This window comes from Symsagittifera roscoffensis, chromosome 4 (genome assembly GCF_963678635.1).
Source record: "Symsagittifera roscoffensis chromosome 4, txSymRosc1.1, whole genome shotgun sequence".
Taxonomy (NCBI): Eukaryota; Metazoa; Xenacoelomorpha; order Acoela; family Convolutidae; genus Symsagittifera; species Symsagittifera roscoffensis.
Window position 1 is genome coordinate 10,707,449 of NC_087065.1, and position 24,583 is coordinate 10,732,031.

Consider the following 24,583-nt stretch of genomic DNA (forward strand, 5'->3'; position numbering starts at 1 on the left):
TTCCTTCTGATATTCAGAACTTTATAAAACCTGCTTCCGAGCTCATTAGGGTAAATTTTATCATATTTTAATGTTTTGAGTGAAAATTGTGGAAAAATCCAAAATTTTGCAATTTTTTCCAAAAAAATTAAAATTTTTGCAATTTTTTTTCCAAAAACCTTGGCTTTATCGAAGTTTCAGTATGTTTCAGCATTGTTTCAAAAAAAGAACATGATCTAATTAATGAGTTATTAGGTCGAATTATAACAAATCTTATCGTGTTTTTTGAAAAATTTTTGATAAAAAATCCAAGTTTTTGCCCATCTTACCATTGACCTACCTTGAACCAAAAAAAAACATAATACTTTCATTACAAAATCTACACGTAATACTCACTAATTAAATAACGCGTGCTGAAGTTTTTGCGAAAAAATTAGACCTTTCCACGCAAAATCGAAAAATACCGTTTTTCTTACCATTTTCTTACCATCACACTGAAACCTTACCATTCACTTTCTTAATACATTGGGAAACATATTCCCTCTCTTAATGAGTTCTCAATTCCCTACACTGAATTCTTTCACATAGGGAAGTCTTAAAACATGGTAAGATCGCGCGCCAAAATTTTTTTCTGAAACTTACCATCTGAAACCTTACCATCTTAATTAGGAAACTTATTCCCTAACTTAATACATAGAAAATCTATTCCCTATCTTAAGGATTTCCTAATTCCCTACAATGAATTTCCATTACATAGGGAAAACTAAACATAAGAAACTCGGGCGACAAAAAAAACTTACCATCTGAAACTTACCATCTGAAACCTTACCATCTGAAACCTGCTATCTTAATACATTGGGAAACCTATTCCCTATCTTAATACATTGGGAAATCTATTCCCTATCTTAATACATAGGGTGATGACCGGATACTCTATAGCATATGTTAATACATGGAGATCATCTCCCCCCCCCCCCCCCCCCCCCCCCCGATCGCCTCCCACATATACTACTTGTATGATTAGCGTTTTTGGTCTATGGAGGTCAACCCGGGTTTGTTACTCCCATTTCTCTTTATTTTTTTAGAGAAAATATAATTAATTTTGGTCATTAGAAGAAAAAATATTTCTTATAAAATAATCTGCAATGTAAAAAAAAATGGCTTGTGTGGCAAAACTGGTGTGAATTTACAGTTGTTAATGAGCCAACCGAAGTACAAACGAACCAAAAACTAGCAAAAATTAAAAAGCAACCGAAATTAACGTCATTCTTTTTGAACTTATTTTGATTTTCGTAACTGTTGCATAGTTGCTAAACATATTGTTTCTACCTGGCTTAAATGGTAGCTGGTTTGTATTTGCCGACTAGTCTTGATAACATTAAATTGATTTACTTTTCTAGTCTTGTGGACGGTTCTGTTGCTATGAATGCCCATATTTGGTCTTTTCTCCTCTCTTTGGCGTACTGATGCTTGTGAATTTTCTTCACCATTCTGTCTACTCCTTCGTTCTCTCCAATCACTATTAGATCATATTTCGATAAGGTTTTGACTTGCTGTTTGATCTGGGAGAAATCGCAGTCGAAGTTGAGCCGACATTTTTTTCTGGCGTTGCCAGAAAATAAACGTCCATGAAATGAGTTTTTGGGAAATACTAAAACGTTTTTTGGCCGAGGACTGTAATCTTCTAGTGAAGAGCTGAAACAATCAACAAAGCTGTCACTCGTTTTGCTAATTAAGACTTATTCTGGCTTGCGTTGGTTTTCAAATAACCGAAACTTTTCTAAACCACCTTGCTTTGCACTGAAGTTTTTATACAACCAGGCGGAAGTTTTGGTGGTTTCATTAGGTTTTTAAAACTTTTTTCTTGGGTTTTGTGAACAACAGATGAAACATAAACAGTTTGCTTCAGAATTTTCTGGTATTTGAACAGATACACTCTGGCCTTAACACATGATTTTTGGGTAGCGGAAAAGAGCAGCAACTCTCTGCATTTCTGTCTGTTAAAATATCAAAAATCAAATAACAAAAATATCTGAAACAAGTACCGTTGGCGAAAAATTGTTGTTTAAACCCTGCTTAAAACAATTGTTTTGATTCAGGTGTACTTTTTAACTTTTCTCTGTTTCAATTGGGTGGAACTAGTTTTCATTACAGCTACTTAAAGCGAATTGAAATTTTTGAGGGATCATTCAGAATACTTGATGGTGTAGACCTCAACATCGTCGCAAGAAAAAACACTTGAAAAAAAACTTTTTTTAGACTTTTTGTTTGAGACGTTTTGACCGTTTCAAATATTAGAAAAAATTGCCAACCCTGGATGGAAAAGGCTGTTTACATTTCATCTTTTGTATTGACGAGCCCAGATCTGTCATAATAAAGCTCATTTGGCCATGAGATGTGATCCGCAAAAAAATTATTTCTTGTCAAGAAAATTGTATCAGAATTTTTAATTAAGTGTACGGCCTGATACAAAGCTCATTGCAGAGCCGACTTTGCAAATCAAATGTTTCGTGCAAATTTATGTTTGCTAGCAAGCTTCAGTGAAACTCAGCTACGTCGACACATTTTTTCTTGTTTACTCTTCAAGTAAAAAATTCCATTACGAAAGCAATCTGTGCATTTTGTGAATTGCAGGAGAATTTCGCAAGAGGCCGAGAACAGTATTGTTGCAGAAACATTAACAATGTTCACTTTCTTTGATCTTCTTAACTGTTTTGGATTCCATAGAAGAATAGCTAAAACCTTGTATTGCTCAAAATCGCCCCAACAACAGAGGCAATTTTGCGGAATCCGAAGTAAATAGTGGAATCTATAAACAAATAATAAAATATTCGTTTAGTAAACCTGAGCTGTCGTGGAAATTTGGAGCATGTTTAAAGATTTGTCTCGGGAATCCAGGAACATACACACAAAATTGTGCGCCTTTCTAGTGCACAGTTTGGACTCGCAATGTCTTACAAATTTTTTTAACCTTAGTTGCAAAAAAAATTGGGGTTTTGTATATATGCTAAATTTTTTTCAGATCACCAGAAAATTTTCCGTCAATTCATTTGTCACACTCTGCTGATTTTTTTTATCGCAACGTTTTCTCTTTCTAAGTGTTATCGAGCGAGTAGCTAACATATATTTGCGGCTTGTTTTTATCCATTTTTTCAGGATGACGTGACAAAACATGAGAGATTTTTTTTATTTAAAAAAGGGGTTTAAGTTTTAAGATCTTTATAGAATAAAATGTCAACCAAAAGAAACTTTTCTTGAAATTAAAAGAGTTTTAACGCGAAGTTGTTTGCGAAAGTTAAAAAACTTAAATTATTTATTTTTTGATAATTGAACAAACTTCTGTTGGCTATGTTTCCTGAGATATATGATGTTTTTCCGAAGTCCAGCTTGACCTCTGTGTTTTACACAAAATAGCTAGAAAAATAACTAGAAACCAAAAATGTAGTTTTTGAATGTTTTTATAATGATTTGAAGATTTTCAATGAAGATGATTTCAAATATGCTTGCGAGAGCGAATGTCTCTTACCAGGAATTAGATCGTTATTTTCCCTTTTAACAACTTCTATTGGGAACCTTACTCAATTTTCTCACTTGCCTTATTCTTTACCTTTTTCAGGTTCATTTCATCTTGGCTAATGTGGTTAACTTTGCAACCTAAGGTCTGGGGTTTGAGTCCCGGGCGGACCTGCTTTTTCCAGTAAATTGAAATTGTTTTCTGGTAAAAATAGATTTAACAGACTTTCGTTAGTCTGCTCGAATATTTCTTTAGCTGCACTTTTTTTTTCTCATGTTTTTATGTTTGTGTAGTATCGCAAGTGATGCCAAGTTCCGCTTGACCTCTGCGTTAAATATGCCACCTGAATGAAAATAAAAACAAAAATCAGTAGACTCCTGGAGCTACAATTTGGGCAGCGGATACACGGTACGGTAAATTAGAACGCGAAGCTTATCACATAGAAGACCGGTCTGTTTTTTTTCGGATTGTTGATTCATGCAAAAACTTTTTTTCCGGAGTGTTGATTTCTGCAAAAAAAAATGCCTACTGTTTCATTCAATAGAAAAGGATTTCATTTTTTTTTTTTGATAGAAGTTTTTACTTTGTTAACTACATTTATAACAAATCAACAGAAAATTTTTTTTGTTTTTATTTTTTTCTATGGACTTTGCAAGCAAAAATGGTTAAAACTAGATCTTTCAGTAGGGATACATGTACAGTTTTCTGTCATTTGAATCATTTTGTTTTGGAGATGAATAACCTATAGTTACCATTAGAGTACGGATACGGAAGTATTTTCATGATTTAAATTAAAACCTTATTTCGCTGTTGGTTAGCACGCGTTATCAAATCAAAAAACAGATTTGATTTTTATTGAAAAGCTTTTTTTGCACACTTGGCCTAGAAATAAAGACTGCGCCGGTTCGGTAAAGGTCGTCGGTTCGAGTCCGATAAGAACCTGTTTTTTTTCAAAAACAATTTATAGCCAATTTTTTGTGATTATATTTTGTCAGCTTATTTGACACATCACACTAGACTCATTGTACTGTTGGAACATCATATAATTATGTTACGGAATAGTAGTGGCAAGTGTTTTGTAATTGTTAAATTTAGTTGCGCTGACTTCTTATATTTTCCTCTTAAATTGTTTTTTTTTGCTTGAAAATTTTTCGGTCTGAATAGTTTTGACTGATTTTACCTTTTTGAAATTAAACATGAATCTTTTGATGTTTTACGCTACTCACCTAGTTTTGGTTGACATGTAATCCTCAAATTGAGCATCGATGGAGACAAAGTTTTGAGTTTTATCATTTTCGACTTTTTCATAGTTTTTTTTGCTAGCTTCTAAAGCTATGTTTGTGTGATATGGCAAATGGTGCAAAGCTCCGCTTTGCTTCTGTGTCATTCTACGTTTACGTTGAGAATTATTTCTTCGAGTTACTTTACCGCTCAAAATAATTCCTTCACCCCTTCAAGAGTGTTAGAAAATAGAATTTACTTACTTTTGGGTTTCGGCTCCACCAATGAAGTCCCGTATACTGTAGATATCTATAAAAACATCAGTTGACAATTCAGTACTTACTGAGAATCTGTTTCTGTCTAAAATGTACAATAAAAAATGTAGTTTGAGCTAAGTCACAAACTAATATATACACTAGAGGACGAAATTATGCGCTAATTTAGGCTTTTACTTTTAAACTTTAAGGACCATTTTGGACAATGTTTACTTTGAGGGCTACCAAAACTACCCTCTACGGAAGTCTCAATTTTTCTTTGAAGCACTTCCCAGTTTTTTTCCGGGTCTGAAAATTCCACTCCAAGCTAACACAAGAGACACCAATTGGATTCAGCTCGTGGTGATTATGACTTCACACCCTTGTAGTCTGGAAGGCGAAAATGAAGCTACGGGCTTTATAATGCTTACCCTGAAAGAAATTTATCAACAGTGCTGCCCACTCAAATCAGTCAAGATGAGCAATAAAGATCCAATTTATATGAATCCAGTGGTGAAGCACATCCCGCTGAAAAAATCCAAGTATCAACAACGAGGGCAATTAAAACAAGCTGAAGAAACGACGAAAGATTGAGCGCCTTCTCGGCGAAAATGTCTGATCAAACAAGAATACAAAAGGTTCTGTCAAAAGCTGGAAAGAGATCAAAACCCTCACGAGTAAGAAAAAGACAACGACATCATCGATACCTTTCGGCGAGACTGAAATCAATGACAGTTTTTAATCCATCTTGTCTATACAGAGTTCCTATCGATTAGAAGACACTTCGTAGCAACAGAAAACGAAAACTCATTAGTAAAGTCAACCAACTGTGGTGGTCCCCCAGTGTGAGCTATCTTTGCTTTATCGGTTGTATTTTACTGATAATATTAAGACATCTTTCTTTCTTTGCTGCCGGTTGCTGCAAAAATTTTGTTAAAACTCAAAGTAAATATTGTCCAAAATGGTCCTTAAAGTTAGGCTTCAAAGTAAATGCTTGAGTTTGCGTTTAATTTTGTCCACTATGTAAAAATGGGGTCGCAAAATTAACAGTTTTTGATTTGATTTGACATAAAATACAGCCGAAATATAATTTCTGAACAAACCTTTTGAATAGAATAATCGCATAAACAAAAGAGCAATTAAAGTAGCGCAAAGCTGTTTGAAACGTTTCTTGCATCCAAAAAACACCATGTTCCAAATTAATGTATACAATAAACAGTAATTGATTCGAAAGAAGAAAACTACCAGGCCATTTAATTAATAGATTCAAATGTAAAGTAATACTTTAAGCAAAGCTAATTAAATTGCCATAAATCTCATGCTTGATAGTTTTTGAATAATCGACCAGATTGTTTGATAAAATTTGGTGGTTGAACAAAAGTTCTGAAGATCATCAAACGCTTTTATCGAAACACATTGTAATATAGTTAGTTTTTTTGTGTCTGTATGGCATCGTAGGCACGATTTAAACAATAAAATCAGAGCTAATTAAATGAGAGTCGCTTTCAAAACGTCGTTGAATGATGCGTTTTTTGACTTGATAACATTTACAGTTTAAGTTTTAATTACTGTTTGTCTAACCTAGAGCTGGATTATTTTCCTCATCCAGATCGATTCACAGTACAAAAACTTTTTCTCCCCGAATAGCACGAATAATCAACACAATTGGTCGAGATAAGGTGTGTTTTGGGGGTGGGTTTTGGGGTGGGGAAGGGGGGATGGCTTACGCCTTCTTCTGCTGAGATCGACCCCAACACCACCCAAAGTACAATTGGTACTATTGAACGACACCCATTTTAGGTCGAGCGACCCTTCAACTTTTCTAAAGGACTCTTTTGACCAATATATACTAAGTTTGATGGGGAGCGCACGCCAAAAATTTGATTTTGAGGTGAAATGTTTTCAAACAGTGCCTTAAAACGCCTTTTTTGGTCTGTTTTTTCAAAATTTTGCCTGAGGCGCAGACAATTTGGTCAAAAAAAAAGTCTTTACAGTGATTTGGGCTAGAGCTCAGAAAAACAACAAATTGCTCGACCTAAAAAAAATTTGCTGGACAGTATTTTTGCCTGTTTTTTCTAAATATTTCTCTGCGGCGCTAAAAAAAAAGGTTATCAAAATTTTCGGCTAATTATTTTGAATACCCGCCTCTCTCGCGGGAAAGAACCCATTTCTGCTCTGAGCCTAGTAATATATCGAAAAAAAAATTCAGTTGTGATCAAATCGACGTGAGATTTTTCCTTACTTTTTTTCACTGTTGAGAAAATTGGGTCAAAGTTAATGAGTTTGTGTTTTATTTGTAGCGAATAACAAGAAAACATTGATTTAAGCCATAATTAGTTTTTTTTAAATGAAATATGTTAACTGCACCAATATTTGTTTAGCAGTTAACTTGCACTATTATTTGAATGCTCTGGAAAAAAAATGAAAAATAAGAAAAAATTGAGGTAAAAAAATGAAAATTTTCCTGAAGAATAAAAAAAATTGAAGAGAAAATGAAAGACCACTACGGGCAATATTGTTCTAAAATACTTTTTCTGTGATTGAAAACGAAGCAGAGTCACTCCGGCAAACTTTTAGTAAGTTGCAACTCGCAAGGAATTTTAACTATGTATATTTTAGAATAGCTGATTTTGACTACCAGAAAATAAAATGTCTTATCAAAGATATCAAAAAAGTCATAGAAAATGTCCTAATACATTGTAGCATTCACGTCCTTATTGACATCAACAGTTTTCCTTATTAAAAACAAAGGTTATTTAGCAATCAGTAGTAGTGCAGTTGCTTGGTGACGTTTCCAAATTCTTATTAGGCTCAAGTTAGTAAATTTTCAAGGGCGACCTTGTCTAATAAGCGTCAATTTGTATCATATGTTTGATTTTATTTGCAGATATGTTATATATAAACATTAAATCAAATCCTGGTTCACGAGCAGTATACCTGTTTTTTCAAATATAAGCCCAACAAAATGAGATTCAACAGAATTTCTCGAATCTGGTAAAAACCTGAAAATTCTGACTGCCTTTATCACCAAACACAAGGTTTTAGGTTAAGCAAAACTTTTTAAATGTTAGAAAAATGGGAGCACATTAGATACAATGTGAATTTTTTTTCGAATGGTTTTTCGATATTTTTTTGCTTTCTGAGTCATTTTTCAAAAATTTTTGCTTATTTTACTTTGACTGTCAAATTTTCCTAAGTTCCAGTTTTTTTGTTCAATTTTTCGCTATCCTTTTATCACACCCTGCAAAAAACAACGACACAAATTTGAAAAAAATTTTGTGTGTTTTTTAGAATCTGGTCAGAACATTATGTGCAACAATATGAGAACATTGTTTTTTTTTAATGAAAATGTGTGAACTTTGAGTACTGTTTTGGTCAATTTTAAACCAACTTTATATGTTTTACAATTGTAGGCTCTATCTATCTTTTTGTAATTAGGCTACAAAAAGCAAATCCATGCTATGAAAAAATATTTAAGCCGTACTGCTAGCCTGCGGGTCATTCATTTTATTGTTTTGATTAAAGCATGCGTATTTGACCTAAAAGCTGCTTTGCCATGTTTTGTTCCCATCTTTCTTTTTCATCATCAATTTTTGAAATTCAAATCCCGGCACTGTAGAGCTTTTTTGACACTCCACAGACAGCACTTTCTAATTATATACTCGAATTAAGGCCTTTCTATTTTCTGATACTATTCTGAATTTTAGTCTTGAATTTTTGTTTTGAGGCTGATGCCCGTCTTGAATAAAAAAAATCAATATTCAGTGGTTACTGATGTAAAATACTGATGTTACTGTCCTTAAAGCATCCAATGTGTTCCAGAGGCGTTAGGGAGACTCTAGCCAGATGCCACAATTAGTATAGTCAAACACTGTATAAAACAGGATTAAAAAAGGAAAAACTAGTTACGAGGGCCTACGACTAGCAAATGTTCGGGGCAAAATTAGTTATGCAGAGCAAATCTTGGTCACAAAAAAAATTTCAGCTAATACTTTCAGGGTTTTATCGATAGTACAATTTTGGATATTCATCAGAAGCCTATTATTTATAGATATTCTGGATGGTTGGGCGACAATTTGTAACAAGCGACGATTCTTAACAGGCGACAATTCGTAATTTTTTAAAAGGCGACTGACTATTCGTAACAAGCGACGATTCGAAACAAGCGGAAATTCGTATCAATGTTTTGTTTGATGATTAACAATTAAAAGAAATAATCGAAATTTTAATTAACATAAAAGGAATTAAACAAATCAAAAATCAAAGTTAAATGCTACTCCCTGTAGTATATTACTGATTCAATTGTTCTGATAGTTTCTCAATGTCTCAGACAATCTTAACTGCGTTTTTTCCTATTTCGCCATCGATGCCTTCTCCCCTTTTGCTTTTGATCTCGCGCGCACTCCAACTGATTTCAGCGATCTGGGGGAAGGAAACTGATTGGCGTTTTGTGCGAGACATTGGACCAATCCATATCTTTTCAAAATTTTCCACATATGGAATGACTACAGAATTTTTGCCCAATTGATCGTTCAGGCGTTTGAAACCCAGCTCCAGATCACATTGGAGGATAAGAAAAAGCATCTTTTGATAATGACACGTGGGAAAACTGAATGAAAGGCATTGATCGACGCTTTTTCGAAATCCAGCAGAATTTTTGCGGGGTCCAGGCGGGGGTTTAACTGTTTCAGTTCTTCAAAAGCTTGCAGATTTTATTATTCCGTTTTTTGTGTCAAAAGAAAGTATACCATTGGAACTGTTTGTTCGTTTACTATAGCGTGTGTGGTGAATACTTGATAGAAGAGTGTGGGGCAAGATTTAAGAGTTCCATCAGCATGCCAAGTTGTGTTGCTCTCCACAACATCTAATTTTTCTTCCGTAGAGATAATCAGCATGCAGTCAGCATCATCAGTCCCAGAGTCATAGACTAGAAAATTATCCCCCCTAATGGAGAGGGTCAGCTGAATCGGTATCGCAATGTCTTTTAGAGTAGCTGGCGCTGATTCGATAAATTTTTGTCGCTGAACCGTTCAGGCTATCGATTTAATTTTCGGCAAATTTGCCACCGTCTCCGTTGTGGCTTCCCAAGTAAACTCTGCATAAATAGCTCTAGGTGGTTCCAAAGTGGCTTCGGTTTTCTCTTTGATAGCACGTTTGACTTAAAAAAACGGTTTTTAGCATTTGGGGTAAACTTCGGACTTTTCCCCCCAGAAAAATATCGGCGTGCTTAGAAAAATGAGGTTTGCTTCACCGTAATTTTGTTTTGGTTGAAAAAAAACTCCCTAGTCCCCACAGAAACGCACGCCTTCTGTTCGCCATGTTTTAGATCTCGATCGTGAGCACCGGTCGAACCCGTTCGATTCTCTCTGCCCAGAATACAATGGCAGGCTTCTACAATCTGAGGAGGGAGAAGGAGGACTTTGAGAAGTGCAGTGGGATGGACGTGCATCCCGATTGCGAGGTGTTCCCGGTTGAGAAGACGGCCGAACTCACGTACAGGGAGAAATGGTATGTGTACTGAGCTTTAACATTGGGTTATAAATTCGGATTGAGTTAACATCCCCCCATCCTAAATAGATCAAATTAAGGTCTATCCCAACCCCCTTTTAAATTTCTCGTTAAACTTGCTTAGCTGCATGTTGAAGTTGGAAAATCAGTCGATTGATTTTGAGATCCAAAATGCAGCTATGCAGAAATTCCTCCTTCGGCGTAAGTTGGCATCAAACACCCTAAACTACTTGAATTGGGCGGGTATTAACTATATAGGTCTCCAAAATCCATTTGGAATCCACTCATTAATTCAATGTGTCATTCAAATTTAACACATCCTGGATTGACGTTCATACAAGAAAAACGCTTATCATAGAATTTCATATATGAAGTCTATGGAAAAAATGCTTGTCATGCAATTTTGACAGAAGAAAATTGTATGACAAGCATTTTTCAATCAAAAGTTATTTTCAAAAATTAGCTTTCTTTGGTTTAAAACTCAAACAAAACAAATTGATGGCAGTTTCGGTTACATACGAGACTTAAAACTTTGGGATCAAAAACATTTTTTGAACAAAAAAATGCTTATCATACAATTTCATATACGAAATTTGCAGGATTTGCGTTTTTCCATAGGAAAATTAATACAATTTTGAGGTATACATTTTTTTTATCCTTCAATTGATTGCAAACTTGTTCTTGTGCTTCCAAATCAATTTTACGGAAAAAATTTGCTAACAAATTTTGACATTTTGCATCTACAACGTATTCGAGTTGAGTTTTACCCCAAAAATCCAAAAATGACAAGCAAGTGCTTTTTGGAAACACAATTAATTTTTCTGCTGTGTATGCTAAGAGAAACATATATTTGTAAAAAAAGTTTTCTAGCCATATTCAAAAAGTTACCTTTCTGCTATTTAATTTTGTGTGAAAATTTTAACATTAACTTACATGGCTAATATCACCGAATGGAGTTTATCTGCGTGTTTACTGCCAGTTACACTCTGGTTTTCCTCATGACTGATAATTCTTGGCAAGTGTTTCGGGCGAGACACAAAATTTGAAAACATTTTTTAAAAAAATTTCAGAAAAATTACTTGTCATACACTTGAATAGTATAGAAACATTACTTGTCATACAGTTTCATAGTACAAAAATTGTTTTTGCTTTCGTTTTTCATAAAGTTTTTGTGATAAAAAATTTGGTAATAAGCTTGCTACATTTTTTTCAGTCCATGAATTTGTAGGATAGGCAGTTTTTGACAACCCGGGTTATTGGCGGCTTTTAACCAACACACGCGACTTAGTCATGGTCAGGTTTGGCATGAATATGCAGTGCATAATCCCGCATAAATACCGCATATTAAACCACAAGTTCGAAATCACAGATTCCCGAGAATTTCCGCATAATTGAAGCATTTTGAGCTAGCTAAAAACTATTTGAGAGAACAAATTTCCAAAATAATTTTTAGAGATATTTTCTACTAAGATCAAAAAGTTGTTTTTTGCGCTATTTTTGCGAAAGTACCAAATAATGTTCGAAATTTAAAAAAAATGGGTTCAATTGTGTTGGGAGGGCCGTCGAAATCCGGTGTCAGATTAAATCGGCTGCAAATTTTGGCGTAATTGAATGATTAATTGCTAAAAAGAACTAAGCATTTTGTTGGAATTTGAAGATAATTTGAAAAAAAAACAAAGTGTATGTCAAGTCAAATTAATATTAATAAATAAGTTCATATTTTCAAGCAGAGTGGTTATATATGCGGTTACACTACCGCCTAACTTTGCACAGGTACAACTGCTCTCGGCTATCTGAATTGAATCGCAAGACCATCGGACCCCTCAGGACTATCGCACTACAAGGTACTTGAAATTTACTTTAATTGTTCTATAGTTTCCATTTTAATTTCTTTTTTATTTCTCATGTTATCATATAATTTTTTCTAAAAATACTTTGATTGCTAAAACTTTTGATTTATTTCTTCTTTTTTGTTCTTAAGCTTTATTTTCATCATTTTTAACCTAATTTATCTCCGTTTTTAGAACCGTGAATTTGTAATCGATGAAATATGTCATTCAATAACTTTATAAAAAATTCTTGCTTAGCTAATTTTCAGTTTTTTTCGGCAAAATTTATAACATATTTTGAAAAGTTGTTTCAAATAACGTTCTAAGCGATGCAAAAAAACTAACAATCAAAACACGGGTTAACATTTTTTTTATTTTTTAACTTTTTGTAACATTCTGTTTCGTGAAACAAAAAAAACAAATTCTTGTCAACACGCTGATCTTAAATTAGTCTTTTGATTCTTGAGGCCAAAATTCCCAGCCTCGAAATCCAAGCAGTTAAAAAGTTGGGTCTGGTTTAAAGACTAGAATCCAACTGCGGTACTACAAAAATAATTCAATTATCCAAATGTTGTCACCGATTACGATTTTTGTCCTGCTTTTTAACACTAGGTCACCAGGAATTCTTTGAAAAGATGACGAAGGTGACGGGGTTCCAGCTGACCAACTTCAATGAGTTGAGAGACGTGCACGAGGCACTGGATGCCATGAAGGCGTATGGACTGCCCCTCCCCCACTGGGCCACGAAGGACATAGTGAACCAACTCAAGGCTCTTTACACGTAAGCAGAAAAAATTGCGCGAAGTTTTTTAAATGGCTGGCGCGGTGGATTGTTTTTGCTCGTTGGCACGTCTTTATTCTTTTTAAATGTCAAAGAATGTGGCTTAGTTTTGATAATTGACAATTTTTGCTTAAGCACTTCTTCTAAGGAATTACAATATACGCCAGGTGGTTGGGCAACAATTCGTAACAGACGGCTGTTAAGAGTACATGTAGTCGTCTGTTACGAATTCTCACTTTTTATGAATTATCGTCCGTTACGAATCGTCGCCTCAGGGTACAAGAGACCACTAATTAAAAAAACGACTGGCTTGTTGAAATGAAGATAGCTTCTAGTTGATACATTTCTCGAACCATTTCAAATTTAGAAACAGCTCTGGAATGTTTTAACTCGTACTAACTGGTAGGTAGTGACATATTTGAATTCCAAAAATATTAACTGCTTTTCCGTTTTGAGACAATTCTTCTCTGACAACTATTTAGTGTTCAATTCAATTATTCGATACAGTGAAGAAATACATACGTAATCACTCACTGCATCAGGATAGCTAGAACAGGCTTTTCAACCTAACAAGTAGCTACCCTCCAGGATAACTATCACAATTAAGTAACGACAACGGGTAAACAAATCAGAAAAAAATTGTCGACCAGCTGTAGATTGTCTAAAATGTAATTTCTTTTGAAAATCTTTAAAAATTTTGACAGCTGTTCTTGAGAGTACGTTTCGATCTTATCGGGTATGAGTTTATTTGACATCAAAAAACTGAAACACTTAACAATTTTGCATGAAAGGAAGTTTTCCATAGTTTTTGTCCTACAGCGATAAAACGATTATTTTCTGATTATTTTCTGCACACAGTTTCAACATGATCTGTAAATTTGAGCTGACTATCAATGATAACACCCAAGTATTTGAAACAATTTGTAAATCCTATGTTTTCACCCGCAAGTGAAAAGTCATTATCCAAACATTGTTTACCAAATGGTAAGATTATACATTTTGTAGAGCTTATCGACAATTTATTTCGCACACACCAGTCATCTGTTTTCAGCAAATCATTTTTAAAGTAGTCATTTACCCTTGCCGTTGGGAAAGAAGCAAGAATAGCAAAGTCGTCCGCAAAAAGACTTAATTCCGATTTCGAAACAACTTTATTTATGTCGTTAATGTAAAGTAAGAAAAAAAGGGGTCCAAGAACAGAGCCCTGCGGAACTCCGTACGATATCACCTGTTGCCTAGAAGTACCATTCGAATTAACAACAAATTGTTGTCTGTTTGCCAAATAACTTAATATGAATTTGTTGAATTTTCCTCGAAAGCCGTACGCGCATAATTTTTCCAGAAGAATGCAATGATTAACTGTATCAAATGCCTTTCTTAGATCAATAAAAAGTGCCAAGCCCATATTTTTTGTCTCAATCGTTTTTCGCATGAATTCCTTAATTTTCAACACAATAGGCACGACTACGACCTGTTGTTCACGGAAGACGAGCAGAGGAGGCTGACGGGGGGACCAGTGCTGAATATCATCCTCAATGCTCTCAAGACATCCGCCAGTGCCGCCATCAACTCATGCGCACACGACCACGACGGTCAGTTCAACCTTCTTTTCATACTAAACTAACTTTTCGAGGCTATTCCGACGACAAAATGGTCGCATAGCAGATATTTTTTAAACAATTTAAAAGCCTTTATTCTGTCTAGATCTCTGATCTTGTTAACGATTTTTCATTCGGTTTTCCAACGCTGACATTCGAATGGTTAATGGGATCTTCTGTCAATCGGCTCTTCTAGTTTTCAATTGACCCTTGGGTGTTCCACCCCTCTCCTCTCCCCCTTATATCTTGAATAAATGATAAATGCTAACTTTGCTGCTAGTTTTTCCGGAATGACTTTCGAGAACAACAAGAAAAAACAACAAAAACCCATGCCTTATTTACTTATACCTTTTGACGAGGGATAAATAAATAATGCATCTGTTTAGTAGTATACGATGAGTCACTGGAACCAAAAACTATCAGAAGTGTTAAGTATCGAATGAAGATTTCATTACTGAAAATAAACTTTGAATGTAAAAGAATGAATGATTTAAATTGAACTGAAGCACTGATTTTTTGCATAAGAATAAAAACCTGTTGCGTGCAGGTCACGGTTAAAAATGGTAAGCTTAGGTCAATAAACTGAAGAGAAAATTGGCCAAAAAGCCTTAAAACTCAGTGACTTATACGTTTTTTTTTGCAGGTCGTTATAAGAAAAGTCGCCTCCCCAGTAAAAAATTTGTTGAAAGCAGAAATTGTAAAAAAATTCTTTTACTCAAGAGTTCACTGTATTTACAGTGGAAGACTGTATCAAGGACTATGACATGCCGCCCAAGATGAAGTTGCTGTTTGGACATACCAGTTCAATGATGTCCCTCACAAAGGCCATAGGCATAGAACTCAGTCACGTGCCAGGATTCGCTGCGTGTCTACTGTTCGAGGTATCCCTTGTAAAAAGTTTTTTACAACTGAAGTTTTGTGGGCAATCTTTTCTGTTTTACAGCCCAAAATCAAAATTTTAAATGTATTTATATGAAAAAAAAATTTTACCGTTTTTTTTTCGATTACAAATTTTCCAATCAACTAGCAGATTCATGCCTTGTCCTAATTTTTGAACTACCAAAACTTTTCATTTTGGGGCTCTCTAAAGGGTGAAATTTTGCTGGCGTTTTAAGTATTATCTGCGAAATAGCTGTCGTTGCTTCCGACTTGTGTGGTCGGAAAAATAGCTGGGCAGTCGGAACTTTCTGTAGTGCTTTCTCTCGTTATGATTTTACTATCTATTGCAGTTGTACCAGAGCCAGGACAACCCTGACTACTTCTACATCAAGACTCTGTTCAAGAACAGCACCCACACTTCCGACTTCCACCTGTTGGAGATCCCCAACTGTGGTAGATGGTGTGAGCTGAACACATTCGTGGACACTCTAGAGCCCATGGCCGTCACCAACTACACTACCGAGTGTGGAAAGGTAATCATCAAAGGGGGGACCCGTTCTGCTTGCATATGTGCAGCTTAATATTGGTGCCGCATAATACATTAGCGCAATTAGAATTGAGTTTTTTCTCAAATTTGGAACGAATATTGATGTTTGTTGCATCAAGCTGATCAGTAATATTAACAGAGCACGCTAAGGGGCACAAGCGCCAGTCACTACGTCCCCATCAAATTGCCCGTGTAGTGAATTATAAAAACAAGACTATGCGGTTATCAGGGCAAAGCCCTGAATATTCTGACTGCCACTTAACCCATATCGAATTGACTTTTGGGAGTAGAAAAAATTGAAAAACTTTCAAATTTGGACAATTTCAAAGATCAAGTGTGAAAATTTGAGTTGTACGAATTTACTACGACCGATTAGCTAGCCTCAATTCAATTCGGATCGATTTTGTTGTGCGGGATATTTTTCCACGCATAAATAATTCGCGCTACACTTTCAAGATTATGGATAAACGCGCGCATGAATTAGTCCAGAGCATGGCCAAATTGGCTGTTTACAAATTCGTACAATTTTGCAAAAAATGATCGGAGGTAATACATCTTTTTAAATTTGATTTCAGGAATTCGGTATCTTCAATGAGGCATAAAAATGTTCTGGTCAAATTTATCATTTCGATCGCCGAAAATTGACTGAATAAAAAAACCACACCAAGCATAAATATTTCGTTTTCTTAGAAAGTCGAAACAATATTCTGCCAAATAGTTATATTCAAATATCTAACTTTTTCAATTCTCTAAAGTTATTATCGAGTCTGTGTCGCGCATAATTGCTTTTATAATTCCAGTAGATTTTTAGACCAATTTGAGAAAACGCTTTTTCTTTGTTCTATTTTCCTTCTAAAAAAGGTCAAGCTATTTTCCGCAAAAATCACGGGGTCTATTTTACAATCGCCACCCTTTTGGTATCTCTAATAATTCTACTAAAGAATTGCCACCCCTATATAGAAAAGCAGTAAGCTAGCACTATAGCGCTGTATTTGAATTTCGAGTTCTGCTGAAATCTGATTGGTCGAAAATTTGCCAATTTAATCTACAGGGTGTTTCAAATAAACTGTAATGTTATAAAAGCTTCTCATTTCATAACTGTTGATCAGTTCGACTTCAAATTCGGTGATATTATGTAGAACAGGCGGAGATTTGATAAAACTCAAAAAACTGCGTTGATAAATTGAACTCGATAGTGAATACCCGCGATTTCACGCTTCCACGCAACAAAAAAATTTTAAAACTATTTGTTCATACGTAAATGAAAACAACAAAATGGTTTTCACAGTAAACGAAGAAAAACGGATCATTTGTTTGTTTGCAATTTATGAATCCCCAACTGAAGTTCGGAGAAGATATATCAATGAATATTACATTGCCCCACGCGTTGCATCAACACTTCAACTTACGCAGTTTATCAGAGTGTGGAAACGGTTCCAAGAAAGAGGCGGGTTATCGAAATTTCAAGGGCAGCATCGAAAAGGAACGGGGTTACCAGGAACCGATGAAGCGAATGCCAGTATTATAAGACAGTTTGATTTTCATCCTAAAGATTCAATAACTAAAGCAGCAGCTGATTTGGGGTTGAGCCGCACCACAACTTGGAGAGTCGCGAGAGCTGCCAAAATGAAGCCCTACAAAGTGCTCAAAACACACCAAATTAAAGAGACGAACTTCGGTTTGAGACTTACTTTTGGTGTCTGGTGCTTGAGCAAGATTGAAACAGCGGCAGATTTCACATCACGGGTGATTTTCTCAGACGAAAAGTGGTGGGTGCTCGACAGCTCTCCAAATTCTCAAAACGATAGGAGATGGAGTTTAGTTAACCCCAGAGAATACGCGGAGTGCAAGTACCAGGGCAAAAAGAAAGTGATGTGCTGGATGGGTTTCCTTCAAGGAGCTGTTCTTGGCCCGTTTTGGTTCGTAGACGAACAGCAACGACCAATAACACTGAACCAGTTTTCGTATCTGAACATGCTGGAACACGACCTCTGGCCAGTCCTTCGAGAACGACGAAACTTGAGGCGCATATGGTTTATGCAAGACGGAGCCACATGTCACTGCACGGGACGCGTACTCAGTTGGCTTGGGACAAAGTTCAACGACAGAATTATAAGTAGACGAACCCCTATACCCTGGCCACCTCAGAATCCGGACCTGAATCCCCTGGATTTTTGGCTGTGGGGTCATCTGGGAAAAATTGTTCATGGTGCGAATCCACGAAGTATTGCGAACTCATGCAAACTGTAGAAGGTGCCCGAAATACAATAACGCCCGATAATATCGAAGAGTCATTGAGAAATTCGACGAAAAGATTACAAAGCTGTGTTGCTCAAAACGGCGGACACTTTCAGCATCTTTTATAAAACAATTTTATCAGATATTCAAATCTCCGCCACTTATCTATCTTGTGCAGAAACAATTGTGTATTTATCTCTTCTCAAAAAAAAGTTATAGCGTTTTATAAAATTACAGTTTATTTGAAACACCCTGTACTTACAACTGCCCCCTCTAACAATTGCTACTGAAAACCGAGTAAAGAATTGCCACCCCTATAAAGAACAGTTTCAGATTTTCAAAAAAAATTGTCTAACTTTTTTTTGGTCGACCTTCGACGGAATAGGTTTTTGAGCTGTTTATGCCCTGAGCAGCACGGTTTAGTCCCTTTTTTGGCCAAATTTTTTGCGCCAAATTTTTGAAAAAAACAGTCCAAAAAAGGCGTTTTAGGCACTTTTTGGAAAATTAAGTTTGTGTAATTGTTAAGTTGATCCAAATCACGCGGGACAGTGTGTAAGTGAAAAACTTTGAAAAAGTGGGTTAAACGAAAACTTGAGAACGTTAACTATCACCCCTTTCCTATTGCAAGAGATGGGTTCATTAAAATTCAAAAAAAATCCAAAATTTTTAGCCGCTGAAATTGTTCTTAATAGGAGTGGCAATTCTTTACTCTGTACTCGTTAGCGAGAGGGGCGGATCTAGGATTTTCTCGAGGGGAGGGGGGGTGCGGCGGATTTTCGAAAGATTTTTGAAAGTTTTGTCGACCTTTTTTTTAGGCACTTTTTGGAAAATTTGGAAATTTTGACCGAAAAATTGCGTTTTTTCGGCAGGCGCTCCCCCTCCCCTAAAATTAGGCGAAGGCGCCTTGAGAAAAGTTTCAAGGTTGATCGGCCAAAACTGGATTTCTTAAAAGTACCACAGGGGGGACCCTTTGGGTCGGCAGGGGGTCGAATCCCTGAAGAGGGAATGTCCGCCCTCCTCCCCGCCCCCCTAAATCCGCCTCTGGGTAGCGGCATGGGGGGAGCTGCTAACAAGATCCGAAAACAGGTCCGTTAATAAGTAGACACTTATTGTTCCGACTTTCGATACGAAAGTAACGGAATATTTGTGCTCGGGGTGGTTTTTTTTTTCTTCAGACAAACTTCGACTTTTTAATTAGCCATTTTTGACGGAATTTTTTTTATCATTCAAAAAGTATTGTTGTCCTGAGCTTAAATTTGAAAAGATAATTCACCTGTGATCATTTTTCGTAAACTTATGAGGGTTTCAAGACTGCCATTTTGACCAATTTGGGACAATTAACGCGCGATATAATTCGCGCTATTAATGCGTGAGCGGAGATTTAATCTGTCTTATAAATCGTTCCAAATTGGTTAAACTTATTTGCCATAATTGATTTGTTACAAGGAACGAAATCTATCTTTTTGTACTTTATATGGCGTGTGGGGGGATGATTTTCATAATTTCATAAAAAATTTCAAATTTTAGAAAAAATATTTTCGTTTTATTTTATTTCATTTAATTTTTTTTATGTTATTACTGCTGCTCCATAAACCTTAAAAGGCAGTCGGAACATTCAAGGCTTCGTCCTGATAGGAGCAGTCTTGTTGGAATTGTGTTCATTTTGATCGTAGGTGTCACCTCTTGAGCCATACACAGTAGACAACTCATTCCTAGTTAAACGGAGCAAGCAGCAGAAAGAGGAAAAAGATGCTTCAGATGCTTTGATTTCGGACAAAAAGTCAGGAAAGCAAGCAAATGAATCAGCAGAAAAACAACAAGATAAACAACAAAAGTCAGATGGAAAACAAGCAAATAAGAAATCAAAGAAGAACAAAAATAAAGCTAAAGTAGATCTCTGAGTTTGAGAAACTGGAAAGCAGAAACTAAACGTGGCTTTCAAATCAATTTTGTGGTCATCAAATTATGTAGTCAGGTCAAACCGAATACATTTTAATCTGAAATATTATCCTTCCATATAGTAGATTTAGATTTATAAGAAACAGAATTTATTTTTCATCCTAATGAGAATTCAATTTCAAATATTTTCTTGAACAATTACAGAATTTTGGTGAAAAACTTCAAGTACAACAAAGGGATTCGCCAACGAGAAACAATTCCAACTACATATTTCTGTAAAATTTTTGGTTCTTTTCCATTCCCTCCAAATTTAAATTTCGTTTTCAAAAACTAACTTCACATTATCATAATGTAATGAAATTTGCATCGAGAACAAACTGACTATTGTAAACACGATTGGTCTTCTTATTTTACATCGTAATATCTCACATTTAGCCATAATCGCAAAACAACAGAAAAAAAAACGAAATTAAAATGAAATGTGTGTGTGTGTGTGTGTGGGGGGGGGGAGGGGTAGTGGAAAAGAGTCTAACTTTTTTAATTCAAGGTTCGGTTTTTCAGTCATTTTTTTTCAGATTGGGTGGTACAAAATCATTCCTCTGCAAAAAAATATAGCAAATTATTAGAAGTTGGGCGAGACAATTTGTTCCAATGTAAGTGTTGCATGAGATTCGAGGTAAAACAAAAACCTTGTTTTTTCTTCGAAAAAGACGTCTTCGAGTATTTTTTGAAAACTGCCAAGTTAATCAGAGATAAATTAAGAAGAAGTTCAGAGACTTCGTTGTAAAATTTAAGGCAAAAACTTTGACAACTTTTCATCATGACTTGAGATTTAGTTGATTCACAAATTGAGTCGAATTTATGTTTCGAAAAGGTAGCCCCTTCGTTCATTGCTGCATTAAGTTCATCTGTTTTAAGGAGCTTTAAGATGTGTTTTTGTAATCCAATACGCCGTATCTCATTACATGATCAGAATCGGTTTGATTAGAAGATTTTTCTGTTTCTGAAAAAAAATAGGTTAAGCTTTAGCAACATCGTCACAAATTAATCTCAAGTTTTCAGTTATTTTTCAATATGCACTTTCCACGAAAATTATTGATTGTCCACGATAAAGTGGCGTTACATATACTACACTTATTTAAATTTTAAATTGTTTTTCTAACGTTTAATGTACCGGTCCGATTAAAAACATTATCCCAAGATCGGACTCAATTTTTTCTCCTGCATTTAGCATGGATATTGAAAACAAGTATAGAGCCAGTTAGGCTAGTTAGGCGAACTGGTTTACTGTCTTGCCTTGTGAAGATGACAAAGCGGCGACAAAGCCCCCAGTCTAATCGCGATCCTAATAAATTACCTTGAAGTTTTAATTAGCTACGAAAAGCTCAAAACTGTTACCCTGATTGCTCATTTGTTTGTTTTTTCTTCCGCTGAAAGTTAGAAAATTCATAAGAAAATTTCAACAAAAGTTTGACAAAAATGGGAAAGTTGAAGTTTGAAATCTAGGTTTTAGGTGCAGATTTATCTTAGCCAAATAGCTGAGAAACAAATTAACCTGAATCTTTAGAGTTGTTTTCCCCATTTGCTCAGTGGAGTTGAATCATTTTTCTCTTTTCTGAATTTATCATTAATGTTGTTTTTAAATAAAAACTTTCTAAAAATGCGCTTGGAGATTTCTTAAATGTTTATTATGCAGTATTTATTATTACAAAACTAGATAGATTAACGAGTTGCCCTTAACGAGTAGGTTTTTTTTTCTACTTTTTTTCTAAGATAAATTGACTTTCAGATTTAAAACTCATTATGTCAAACTTTTCTGAAAACTTGAAAGATATGAAAAACAGATCGAAAAAGAACATCTCAGTTCTGAAGTAACCATCAAAAACAAAATGTAGGATCTGAATCTCGATCTGAGAAATATTTCCTGAAATTTTAAAAGCTGAATTTCGAGCAAACAAGAGAATTTGATTTTATTTGCTATTTTTTGGAATTTTCAAATATACTTTGATTAGTTAGCGGTGAAAAATTTCATCCGCTACTCATCTGTTTTTCCTATGATTATCGCATATTTTGGGAAACCTAATTCAGCTGTCATGAGACACTTTTATAGTAGCTAGCAGAAGCTATGAATTACAAAATTGCAAAAATTGTATCAGAGTCATTATAAATATGAAAATTTACATTTCAGATCTGAAACTAGTTGCAAAAAAATAACTTATTCCTAAAGTAACCAATCGTCATTTTATTATTTCACAACCTATTCAGAACTGTAATTTACGAAGGAAAAGATTACTTTAGATCTGAACTAGAATATTTACTAAGGTATGCATGCGTCAATTGCATATTCTGGTTCAGTATTTGTTCTTTTTTATTGTGTTAAGTTGTCTTTTTGCATTGTGAATACTGCTAAACTTCTGTGAAAATTTGAAACTTGAACCCCCTCCACTATTGTTTTTTTTAGTATTGTATAAATCCAGTTGAGAAGTGTTCCTTTAATTGAGCTGTTTTGTTGTTTCAAATCAAATGAGGTCAAATTTTATTCCGTTTGTTTTTACTCAGGTACATGGGTATATGGGTATATAGGTTGATGGGTGATTTTTTTTCTACCAGAAAAACTGCTGTAAGTTTTTTTTTGCTGGTAGATATTGTCTCTGGTAATTTAACCACCCAACCGTTTATATGACAAAAGACTTTTTTGGCACTAAACAAGCTTTGCAAAACCTATGAGTGTATGTAGTGTAATTATGCCATGCTGTCTGCGGGCCTTTTTTCCCGTAGTTCGAAAAAAGTGGAGAATTTATACGTTTGGGATGAGTTTGTTTATAATCAGATGTTCTTCACAAAGAAAGTTTGATAATCGTGCGGATCGATCCGGGTTTTAAGCATTGCCATGCGAATATGCTATTCACGAAACTAAATAAAAATGAAAAAAAGAGTTGATTATGTTAATGCGCGTATGATTTATGCCTTGCAAAAAAATTGACTGGTCATACTAATTCCAATCAGTTTTTAGCTCTTTATATATGGTATGCGGATGTTTTCCTAAAATTGAGCATGTTTTTACCAAAAATGGTAATTTGACGAGCCTCCCCATACAATTATACCAGCTGATTTTTTTTCGGAAACTCATTATCGGTACTTGAGGTTTTCAAGCGTCAGATTCTGCATTAAAAATTAATAACTTCAAATAAAAAATTAATCAATAAATTTTCTGACCTTGCAGAGTATACTTCTAAAAGGACATTTTTTGTAATTTCACACTTTTGTTTTACCAAATTGCCTCAATTATGCGGAGTTTCTGGTAATTTGTTGATTTCGAATATGGGACAGTAATTAGGTTATCATACGGAATTATGCGCCACATATTTAACTGGCACTAACTACACTAAGCAATGAAAGTTTCCTCGCTTTTCATCATTCTTGTTTTCCAAACTCTTAGAAAAGATCTCGAATGTGATGATTTTATCTTGTTTCGGAATATAACTGCAATGATTTTTTGTTCATTTAAAATTTAATCATTTAATCATTTTGTTGTAATTCCAAAAAATAAATAACCAAAAAATTGTCGTCAATATCATTTCTGAATGACCGAAATCTCTCAAGTGATAGTTTTTAGCACACCTATTCATGTATGGCTTTTGAACGATTTCATTTTGTCAACAGTAACTTTTTGGTGCGATCAGCTAAAAGATTGGTTAGGACATTTCTGGGCCAGATTTTGTTTCGTACATCAAGATTCTCTAACTGCAGCATGTGCCATTCTGCCAGATGGCACAGCGCAACCTTCCGACGAAGCACGAATCAGAGAGAAAAGGCCTTAACAGCAAAAAAGTGCTTGAAAGGAGGGTCAGAATATTCTGGAATATTTATTTTTAAAAATTCGATTTTCAAGTTGATATTTCTCAGAAATACGAAAAACGGCCATTTTGAGCCAAAAAAGTGACGAAAATAAGAACAACGACAAATATTGTGAAAAACAGTCGTACAAGAGACGGAAAATACGAAGCCTCTTATCGTGGCAGCAACGCACGATAAGACCCTTATCAGCAGATATTAGTGGAGAAGGAAGCTTCAGTGGGGAAGGAGTATTCCACGGAACCCTCCCGGGACGCAAATTAGGAGAAAAAAGAGCGTTATCGCTGGAATATCACGGGAGCGGAGGCTTGGTCCCCCAGAGACTGTTTATGTGAAGGGACTGTATAAAACTGACTGTATAGCTACTTGGATATCGTGAAACTTTAAATTAACACCGGTGTAACTTGATATTTTAGAATATGAGTAGCTAGAAAGAGGAAAGGGTCAATCCATCTCCAATGGACTTAATGTAGAACTGTCA

The 24,583-nt window shown here is 35.2% G+C and overlaps 2 protein-coding genes across 2 annotated transcripts in view; one reads left to right on the forward strand and one right to left on the reverse strand.

Annotated features, from left to right (window-relative positions):
- LOC134844464 (4-galactosyl-N-acetylglucosaminide 3-alpha-L-fucosyltransferase 9-like) overlaps nucleotides 1-6,296 on the reverse strand; it is a 30,617-nt gene extending 24,321 nt beyond the window's left edge. Inside the window, exons 1-3 of the mRNA XM_063861161.1 lie at nucleotides 6,072-6,296; nucleotides 4,978-5,023; nucleotides 1,372-1,674 (exon numbers count right to left, since the gene is read on the reverse strand). Of these exons, the coding sequence (XP_063717231.1) occupies nucleotides 1,372-1,674; nucleotides 4,978-5,023; nucleotides 6,072-6,159 (437 nt within the window). The 5' untranslated portion in view covers nucleotides 6,160-6,296. The remainder of the gene's footprint in view (nucleotides 1-1,371; nucleotides 1,675-4,977; nucleotides 5,024-6,071) is intronic.
- LOC134844093 (testicular acid phosphatase homolog) overlaps nucleotides 1-20,435 on the forward strand; it is a 52,254-nt gene extending 31,819 nt beyond the window's left edge. The window contains exons 3-9 of the mRNA XM_063860568.1: nucleotides 10,295-10,476; nucleotides 12,250-12,320; nucleotides 12,918-13,086; nucleotides 14,545-14,678; nucleotides 15,423-15,565; nucleotides 15,914-16,096; nucleotides 20,022-20,435. Of these exons, the coding sequence (XP_063716638.1) occupies nucleotides 10,295-10,476; nucleotides 12,250-12,320; nucleotides 12,918-13,086; nucleotides 14,545-14,678; nucleotides 15,423-15,565; nucleotides 15,914-16,096; nucleotides 20,022-20,249 (1,110 nt within the window). The 3' untranslated portion in view covers nucleotides 20,250-20,435. The remainder of the gene's footprint in view (nucleotides 1-10,294; nucleotides 10,477-12,249; nucleotides 12,321-12,917; nucleotides 13,087-14,544; nucleotides 14,679-15,422; nucleotides 15,566-15,913; nucleotides 16,097-20,021) is intronic.
- The last annotated feature ends 4,148 nt before the right edge of the window (nucleotides 20,436-24,583 follow it).